The following is a 10857-nucleotide window of genomic DNA, read 5'->3' on the forward strand; positions in this document are numbered from 1 at the left end:
TTCTCGAGTGCCCAGGGAACATTCCCCAGAATAGATCACATACTAGGTCACAAATCAGGCCTCAACAAGTACAAAAAGATCAAGATCTTACCATGCATATTTTCAGACCGCAGTGCTATGAAACTTGAAGTCACCTACAAGAAAAAATTTGGAAAGGCCACAAATATGTAGAAATTAAAGAATATCCTACTAAAGAATGAAGAACCAGGAAATTAAAGAAGAAATAAAAACAAAGTAAATGAAAATGAAAACATGACAGTCCAGAAACTTTGGGATGCAGCAAAGGCAGTCATCAGAGGTAAGTATATAGCAACACAGCCCACCTAAGAAGCAAGAAAAGTCTCAAATACACAACCTAACCTTACAACTAAAGCAACTAGAAAAGGAATAGCAAATAAAGCTTAAGGCCAGCAGAAGAAGGGAAATAATAAATATTAGAACAGAAATAAATGATATAGAAACAAAACAAAACAAAATACCCAGTAGAATAGATCATCAAAACTAAGAGCTGATTTTTTGAAATAATAAAATTGATAAACTCCTAACCAGACTTACCAAGAAGAAAAGAGAAAGGACCCAAATAAATATAATCACAAATGAAAGAGGTGAGATCACAACCAATACCACAGAAATACAAAAAATTATAAGAGAATACTATGAAAAATTATATGCTAATAAATTGGGCAATCTGGAAGAAATGGACAAATTTCTAGAAACATACAAACTACCAAAACTGAAACAGGAAGAAATACAAAATTTGAACACACCCGTAACCAGCAAAGAAATTGAATCAGTAATAAAAAATCTCCTAACAAACAAAAGTCTGGGGCAAGATGGGTTCTCAGCAGAATTTTACCAGACATTTAAAGAAGAGTTAACACCTATTCTTCTCAAACTATTCCAAAAAATAGAAATAGAAGGAAAATTTCCACACTCATTCTACAAGGCCAGCATTACCTTGATTCCAAAACCAGACAAAGACCCCACTAAAAAGGAGAATTACAGGCCAATATCCCTGATGGACATCCCTGGTGCAAAAATTCTTAACAAGATAATAGCAAATTGAACCCAACAGTACATTAATATAATTATTCAGCATGATCAAGTGACATTTATTCCTGGGCTGCAGGGGTGGTTCAATATTCACAAATCAATCAATGTGCTACATCAAATTAATAAAATAAGAACCACACAATCCTCTCAGTAGATGCAGAGAAAGCATTTGACAAAATACAGCATCCATTGTTTATAAAGCCCCCCAACAAAGTAGGGATAGAAGGGGCACCTGGGTGGCTCAGTCAGTTAAGCGTCCAACTTTGGCTCAGGTCATGATCTCATGGTTTGTGAGTTCCAGCCCCGCGTCCGGCTCTGTGCTGACAGCTCGGAGCCTGGAGCCCGCTTCGGATTCTGTGTCTCCCCTTCTCTCTGCCCCTCCCATGCTCATGCTCTGTCTCTCCCTGTCTCTCAATAATAAATAAACAGTAAAAAAAATTTTAAAAAAAAGTAGGGATAGAGCGAACATACCTCAACATCATAAAACCATATTACAAAAGACCCACAGCTAATATCCTCAATGGGGAAAAACGGAGAGCTTTTCCTCTAAGGTCAGGAACAAAACAGGGATGTCCACTCTTACCATTCTTATTTAACATAGTACTGGAAGTCCTAGCCTCAGCAATCAGAAAACAAAAAGAAATAAAAGGCATCCAAATTAGCAAGGAAGAAGTCAAACTTTCACTCTGCAGAAAACAAGATACTTTATGTAGAAACCTCAGAAGATTCCACCCCAAAATTGCTAGAATTGATACATGAATTAAGCAAAGTCGCACGATATAAAATCAACGGAAATCTTTTGCATTTCTATACATCAATAATGAAGCATCAGAAAAAGAAATCGAGGAATCGATCCCATTTACAATTGCACCAAAACCCATAAGATACCTAGGAATAAACCTAACCAAAGTGGTAAAAGATCTGTACTCTGAAAACTATAGAGCATTTATGAAAGAAATAGAATATGACACAAACAAATGGAAAAACATTCCATGCTCATGGATTGGAAGAACAAATATGTCTATAGTAAAATGTCTACATTACACAAAGTAATCTACACATTTAATGCAATCCCTATAAAAATACCACTAGTGGGGCATCTGGGTGGCTCAGTTGGTTAGGTGTCTGATGCTTGATTTTGGCTCAGGTTATGATCTCACGGTTCATGAGTTGGAGCCCCACATCAGGCCCTGTGCTGACAGTATGGAGCCTGCTTAAGATGCCCTCTCTCTGCCCCAGTCTTGCTTACACATGCTCTGTCTCAAGGTAAATAAACTTAAAAAAAAATACCACCATTTTTCACAGAGGTAGAACAAACAATCCTAAAAGACCCCAAATAGCCAAATCAATCTTGAAAAAGAAAAACAAACCTGGACACATCACAATTCTGGACTTCAAGCTATATTACAAAGCTGTAATGTAAGACAGTATGGTACTGGCACAAAAACAGACACATAGATCAGTTGAAGAGAATAGAACACACAGAAATGGGCCCACAGCTATATCGTCAACTAATCTTGGACAAAGCAGGAAAGAGTATCCAATGGAGGGGAAAAAAACAGTCTCTTCGACAAATGGTGTTGGGAAAACTGGACAGCAACATGCAAAAGAATGAAACTGGACCACTTTCTTACACCATACACAAAAATATTCAAAACGGATGAAAGACCTAAATGTGAGACAGGAAACTAACAAAATCCTAGAGGAGAACATGTACAGCAATCTCTTTGACCTTGGCCATAGCAACTCCTTACTAGACATATCTCTGGAGGCAAGAGAAATAAAAGCAAAAAAAAACCTAAACCAAAACCAAAACCAAAACCAAAAACAAAACTATTGGGACTTTATCAAGATAAAAAGCTTCTGCACAGTGAAGGAAACAATCAAAAAAACTAAAAGGCAGGCTACAGAATGGGAGGAGATATTTGCAAATGACATATTTGATAAAGGGTTAGTAACCAAAACCTATAAAGAACTTATCAAACTCAACACCCAAAAACCAAACAGCCCAGTTAAGAATGGGCATAAGACATGAATAGACACTTTTCCAAAGAATATATCCAGATGGCTAATGGACATATGAAAAGATGCTCAACATCACTTATCATCAGGGAAATACAAATCAAAGCCAGGATGAGATACCACCTCCCACCTGTCAGAATGGCTAAAACTAACAACACAGGAAACAACATGTGTTTGTTGTTGGCCAGGATGTGAAGAAAGGGGAACCCTCTTACACTATTGGTAGGAATGCAAATTGGTGCAGCTGCTATGGAAAACAGTATGGAGGTTCCTCAAAAAATTAAAAATACAACTACCCAGCCACCCAGTAATTGCACTACTAGGTTTTTACCCAAAGGATCCAAAATTACTGATATGAAGGGGTACATGCGCTCTAAGGTTTATAGCAGCATTATCAACAATAGCCAAATTATGGAAAGTGCCCAAATGTCCATCAACTGATGAATGGATAAAGAAGAAGTGGTATATATACACAATGGGATATTACTCAGCTGTCAAAAGAATGAAATCTTGTCATTTGCAACAGTGTTCATGGAACTAGAGTGTATTATGCTAAGTGAAATAAGTCAGTCCGAGAAAGACAAATACTATATGATTTCACTCATATGTGGAAATTAAGAAACAAAACAAATGAACAAAGGGGAAAGAAAGGAAAAATAAAATGATAAAAACAAAGAGGGAGGCAAAGCGTAAGAGACTGTTAACTACAGAGAACAAACTGAGGATTGATAGCAGGGAGGTGGTGGGGGATGGGGTAAATGTGCGAGGGGCATTAAGGAGGGCACTTGTGTTGAGCACTGAGTGTTATATGTAAGTCATGAATCACTGAGTTCTACTCATGAAACCAATATTATACTATATGTTAACTAACTAGAATTCAGATAAAAAACTGGAAAAAAGATGAATTTGGAACTGAGAGGAAATAAAATGACAAACGGCATATTTACTTTCACTTAATATATAGTTTACCTATGTCTGTTAAAATTCCTGATGCTCTCGGTGTGTAGAAATCCATTCATTCTTTCAATAAGCATTTACTTAGTGACAATAATGTTCTAGGTACTTATAAACATAAGCAGAAATTGTAGGCTATTGTCTATTAACAATTCTTCCATTTTTTTTCTCAATAATAGATCCCAATTTTGTTCTTCTCTCATGTTTCTCTTGGCCATAAGCTTGAGGAAAGGCCAGTGCCAGTCTCAACTGTAAAACCAGCTCCATGGGGTGAATCACAATTGTTCTAAACAGGTTTTCATGATCCTATTTCCTTTGCCAACAACGTGTCTGTGACACAATTCTGGCCATTAAGACATGAAGGGAAATCTACAAAGAGGCTTCTAGAATAGCTTTTTCCACTATTTTGAAAAGTGGTATTCAGAAAGAAATAACCCTCTTCTGTTGCTGGGCATTGTCATGTCTCCACGCGATGGCAGCCATCATTTGAGGGGAGGGTGATAGTCTGCTGTGCACTGCAGAGCAGGAAATGGAAGTAAATGAAAGAATTGATCAAGCCTAGGAACACCTACCCCTAGGCTCCTGGTTTTAAAAATCATCTTAAGATGTTTCTTGTAGTTAACTGATATGCCAGACTTTTGAGATGACATATGTGAATAAGATTTGTTCTCATTCCCAAAAGGTTTACAGTTTGGCCAGAGAAACAAATAAGTGAAATAAAAGTTTAAGATTGCTCTGATAAAAGAAGATGGTAGTTGAAGTCAAATGCAACATGCTAGTTCTAAGCTCACTATAAAATTAAGTTAGAAAAGAGAAACATATCAAAGGAAAATGTTTTAAGTTGCTTCTTGAAAGGAAATACTTCCAAGTTTCCCTGCAAATAAAAAGTTACATAATGTAATATATTTGATCAGAACTTTCTCTCTGCCCAAACACTTCCCCATAATGGTAGGAAAGATTAACAGTTGTTAATTAGTATTATTTTTCAAAGAAACATGAAAATGATAGAAACAGTCATATATACACAGTTGCAATAAAAAGCAGCAGCAAATATAGCAAGGAATCTTTATGTTAATATTTTTCTACCCACAAAACATTGTGGTGTACATGTTCAGTGACAACAAATACAGTTTTGTTATTAAAAGGAACTGGGTCTCAAATTGCAGATTTCTCTTACATTTCTCTTAGGACACCCAGTTAAAAATTCTGGTAAGGTATTTGCTAGTATAAGTAGAGTGTGCACTTAATCTCCATTCCAACTAGAATGGTTGGAAGCAGAAACATTTTACCCTACTTCTGGCCCTTATCTAAGATCTCAAATTTTTCTAAGGCTTTCCATTGTTCATAAATGGAAATGCTGCCTTTTATTTGCAGGTTGAATGATAATTTTTATGCTTTCCTTCTTGGAATCTTCAGATTGGCTTTCCACAGACAAATTAAAATGGAAACTTGAGGCATTTTTTTTGTTTTGTTTTGTTTTGTTTTGTTTTCTGAGTAATTCAGGAGAAAAACAATTCTTTTTACTTAGTAACACAACACATCAGGCAGGCTGGCCTCCCAGGCCTTACCACTTACTGCTTCCTGGGCTTCCTGGTTCTCTTCCCTTTGCAGTCTGCACGATGCTCCCCTGACTTCCTCACTCACCCTTTTGCTGAGGCCTTCCCCAGCCAATCAATCTAAATTTTGTCACTTCCCCTCCATGTTATATCCCCCTTTCCCATTTTACTTTTCTTCCTTACCAATTTTCAACGCCTAATAGTATTGATTTATTTTATTATGTTTCCCCAACCAGAATATAAACCTCATGAGGACAGGAATTATTGTCTGTTTACTTTTGTCGTTGAGGAATCCCCAGCTCCTAGATCAGTGTCTGATATACATAAGGGCTCAGTAAATATTTGTTGACTGACTTAAAGTGGGTTAAAGCTTGGCTTTGGAGTTAGGAAGGCCTGGGTTAGAATGCAGACTTTCTATTTGGCCTGGGGTAGCTCCCTTCACCCCTTTGAGCCTCAGTTTCTTCCCTTTTAACGTGGGTATAACTATCTAACAAGGTAGTTTTAAGGGTGTAATGAGATATTGTAGGCCAAGTGTCTGATCCTGTTAGAGTCACACAACAACTTTTAGCCCTTTTCAGATTGAGGGAAGGCCTCAGAGATTTATTTTCAGATATTATTCCTCTTCCTTCCACAAAACTTTTTTATGGGTATCTCAGTCAGGGTTCTAACAGGAACTCAAATTAAGAACATTTGAGGAGGGTTGAGGTCTAAGGGAACATAGGGAATAGAGGAGAAACCCAGGGAATAGCAGAGCAATCACTACCTGTAGGCCCAAAGGGGATGAAGGGAAAAAGGAGAGCTGGGCCCCAGGTGACCTTACAGGAAGGGAACCAGGAGAATAAATAGCCTTTCTCCTTTCTCCCTCAGATAATCTCCTGCTGCATCTCCCGATCATCAGACCCAATTGTAAGCCAGAGAGCCTAGAGTCCAATGATATCAGCCATACAGGTGAACCTGTATGGAAAGGAATGGAAAAGAATGGAGTGAATCTGGCTATCCAACCTTACTATATCCAAGGTACTTGCTATGCAAAGGATAGAGTAAAGACAGAGTGTGATTCTCAGCAGACTCACTTGGTTGGGATGATAGTCAAATAAACAACTTCAATTCAGTGCAATAAGCATCATACAAGAGCCAGCGCGGTGTGTTATGGGCACATACAAGAGAGACATCTCTTTCACAACATAAATGTCAGAGAGAGTGGGAGGAGTGGTGGTGCTGGTGATTTGACTGGGAAAGGCTTTCTGGAGATTAAGATTGGTAACAATTCAGAGTCCATTTGAAAGTATGACAACTGATCCCATTTCAAAATACGACAATTTTTTTAAGAGGATGACATGACATTCTCTGAAAGAGATATTTCTGATGAAATATAAGAAGATGTGACTAGGGCATGGAAGTGAGGATCAGAATGAGGGATAGAATGAAATAATTTCAAAGGTTCTTCCTAGATTTTACATTGTAACAATTTCGATTTTGTTGTCTTGTTACTTCTGTATTAGACTATAGATCTTTAATAATGCAAATGAGTATAAAATTTTGTGATCTCTCTTGTTTGCAGAATTTGACTTTAGGTGTGAACAATGAATAGTCTAAAGTTGAACATAACTAAATTTAGGGGGGAATATAATGGTTTGAAAATAAATCATGTAAGTTTGTTACATATCAAAACTTAATGCAAAAAAGAGGAAAACTGCAAATAGACATGTTTAATTTGGATTAATGTTCATCAAATTCCTTTATTTAACATTCTCTTCATAGACTTCATTCTAATCTTCAAAAAGACTCTATGACTCTAAATCTTGATAATTTCTAAGGAAAGCAAGGAAACTCGTTACATAGCACCTGGATATGGTCCTAAGAAAGATATTTACATATGGAATTCAAGATTAAATGGTATACAAACAATGAATGAAGGGATCAAATTATGATGAGGTAAGGGCCTTGGGAACAGGTAGGGGAGAGGGCCCATAACAAGAAGGAAGAAAACAAACGTTTCTTGAGTACTTTTCTATGCACCATAATTTGTGATAGGTTTTCCAGGTTACCCAAGTGAATAGCTGGCAAGACCACAGCGCACTGAAATTGGTGCACTGAGAGATCTCACTACAGTAATTATTTTCTTTGTAATTAGACATAATTATAGTGAAATGTAGCAAGGAGCTTGTCTACAATCAACATCAAACAAGAATTTCCAGAAAGAATCCCTACTGCTGTAGCTACAAATGTCATATGGCTGCGGGAAAACATAGCCAATAATTATAAACAACTAGAAGGAAGCGTGGGCAGTTAGTAACACTTCAAAAGGCTGCACAAGATGCTTGGGATGTGTCCCTGAGAAATCCAGATAAATGAGTCAAATCGGTTTGGGGCAAACGCAATGAAGGCAAGTGTGCAGCGGCAGCTCTTGGCCGGCTCAAAGGAACGTGCCCATGGCCAGAAAAGACGGGTTCTGAGTCGCTACCAGGCCTTAGCCTCTAGCTCTTCCAGTCCCCGCGCTTTTTCCCCCCCTCCCAGCCATGTGGCCCGCGCGTCCCTCCGCCCCTGACTCCGCTCGCCCGACCAGGGCCTGGCTCCGCCCACCATGCCTGGGCCGCGTCTGGCTCCACCCACTCTCCCAGGACCGCGGCCGGCGGCCGAGGGGCGGGGCGCGCCGGGAGGAGCCGCACTCGCGAGCGGGAGGGGGATCCGCTGAGGAGTTACGGGAAAGTTGGTCCGAGTTCCTGGAGTTTCCCCTGTGTTTCCCGGGGCTCGGCCGGCCGGTGCCCCGGCTCCTCGCCTCCCTCCGTCCTTCACCGCCCACCAGATCCCTCCTTCTGTCCCCCGCCGCCATGGAGCAGCCGCCAGCGCCCAAGAGGTAACGAACGTGGGGAACCGGGAGAAGGAGGGAGGCGGCGGCCGCGGGCGGGGGCGGCTAGGCCAGGCCGGACCGCGACCCCCTTCGCGACTGCGGGGCCCAGACCAGGCCCGTCGGGAGTCGGAGGCACGTCCGAGTGCCGGGCCGCGTCTGTCCACACGCCGACGGGGCCCGAGGGGAGGCCGAGCCTCGCCTCTCCCGCGGCCGCGGGGCCTGGCGGCGTGGAAAGTCGCTGGGCAGCGCCGGGCTCCCCGTGGCCAGACTCCTGGGCCGGGAGGATTTTTCCTTCCCGGCAAGTTCACAAAGCCCCGAGACGTGAAACTAGGAAATTAATTAGGCAGCTTACAGCTATGTAGGCGTTCTTGTCAAATGTTTTTCATAATACTGCCTTTTATTTGAGAAGGCGGGTTATTTATTTACAGTTTAAGGAATTCAATATTAATAGCTACACAGTCTGTAAAACTTGTGGATATACTGCCCTGACAGGTGTTCTTCTCCCTATCGCCGTCAAGTTCAAAAGTATTTATGGATGCAAGGCAGTGAGAATCTTAAATTAGAACCCCTCCCTTCTATAGTTTTTTTGTATTTCTTCTAGCATATAAAAATAGTGATGCTTTGGTATTTACTGTTAGTTTATATTTCATGTTTAATGTATTGGAAGAGTAAGAGTACACAGTAGATACTTTTAAACTAATATTTGAAATGATCTAGCTAAATCAAGGCTGTCCATTGATATAAGTTCATAGTGGGTATTTTTCCCCCCAAGGATGAATCAGTGTCAATTAACTGATGTTGTTTAAAACATTTAACCTAGGTCTTTTATTTTTAATTTATAAAATGTACTAATCTCTCTCCCAGATAGTGCTGTTGTGAAGATTAAGGAGTTCTTGGGTTTTGATACTTAGCGATCTTTAGATGAAAGGTGATATATTCAGGAACATGGAATAATTGAAAAGGTAGGAACTTTGTGAGCTGTTGTGAATTGGGTAACTAGACATGTGAGCCTTAAGGCCTGGAAACCATCTGTTCAGGTGAAGAAAGGGGGGTTGTGGAGGGGTTTCCAAAAGAGACCTGCTATCACACAGAGCCCTTCATAGATTCTTATCTGGCATTTTGTAAAGTATTGAATTCTAGTGTTGACTAGACACCCAGTTTTAATACCATAGAAAAAAAATGGGAAGGGGGGCACCTGTGACATAATGCCCGAGGGCCAACTTAAGTCCAAATTGAAGTAGAGGTTCTCTCTATTCATTAGCTCTGAGTGCTCAAAGTTTCATTATAGGTGTAAGGGAACCCCTGGCCTTGTAGGGGCATTAGAAAACCTAGAGGGGTCAGGGGGAGACAGTGGTGGTGTATGTAACCATTCCATGGTCATTTATACTTTGCAAAGTGGTGCTTGCACATCTAACAGGCTTATTTTTAGCTCTCTTCAGAGAGACTTGTGTTGATCCAGAAAGGCATTTCTGAAGAGCAAGATATGTGACATTAATCCCATATATTCGAATATGGCTTAAAATTTTTTCATAGCATTTGCATTTTCAGAATATCATCATTGCAACCCTATTAAATAGTTTGGATCACAGGCATTGATCCTGTTTTATAGCTGAGGACACCAAAAGAGTTTGCCACACGGAAGGCTGTGACAGGGATTACTGACAGTGAGTTTTTTCCTCCCTGTTGATCATTACCTTCTAATAATAAAATATAGCTGCCATTAAGGTCCTTTTATTTGCCAGGAACTTTATATACACATTCCTTTATTTTATTGTCCTAAGAAACAGAGATCTTGGCTCTGTAATTTACTATGCTTGTTCTATGTTTAATTTCTTCATCTGTAAAGTGTGTTGTGAGGATTAAATGAGGGCGTGTGTAAAGTACTTACTTAGCCCAGTGCTTCGCAATGTGTTTGATGATGTTAAATGTTGTTAGTTTATTTTTTCCTTATTAATCGAAAGTCAGGTCAAATAATCTGGTCGGGGGGGGAATGCCAGAACGCTGAGTCTGATTGGCTGTACGGGGCTGCGCATCCTCTCACTGTGTATAGTGATACCTCTTTCTTAAAACTCGCTTGCTTGCTTAGCCTTCCATGATGTGGTGGTCATTTCTGGGTACAGTCTTGTGGGTCCTTGGCTTGTTCTTTTCCTGATCTCTGTAGGAATGTCACTTTGCTTTTCTCCCTTGGGTAGCTCACTTTGACATGCTCACATGTATATTGCTGGTGTTCAAGTCTGGATGACCAACAGCTGCTATTTGGTTGGTATTTTTGATTTTTTCATGCAGATCCACTCTTTCGTTATTCCATCTAGTTTGTCCCTAGGTCCTGTTGAATTCTCCGCCAAAAGTCTGGATTCATCTTCTTTTCCCTTTTTCATTTTTGATATTCCTACCCCATTCCTGGGTTTTATGACAGTCAAA

The 10857-nt window shown here is 40.0% G+C and overlaps 1 protein-coding gene across 1 annotated transcript in view; it reads left to right on the forward strand.

Moving 5' to 3' along the window:
- Positions 1-8169: 8169 nt before the first annotated feature.
- STK3 (serine/threonine kinase 3) overlaps positions 8170-10857 on the forward strand; it is a 195137-nt gene continuing 192449 nt past the window's right edge. The window contains 3 exon segments of the mRNA XM_049632679.1: positions 8170-8403; positions 8405-8442; positions 8551-8734. Of these exon segments, the coding sequence (XP_049488636.1) occupies positions 8170-8403; positions 8405-8442; positions 8551-8734 (456 nt within the window).

This window comes from Panthera uncia, chromosome F2 (assembly GCF_023721935.1).
Source record: "Panthera uncia isolate 11264 chromosome F2, Puncia_PCG_1.0, whole genome shotgun sequence".
In the NCBI taxonomy this organism is placed as follows: domain Eukaryota; kingdom Metazoa; phylum Chordata; class Mammalia; order Carnivora; family Felidae; genus Panthera; species Panthera uncia.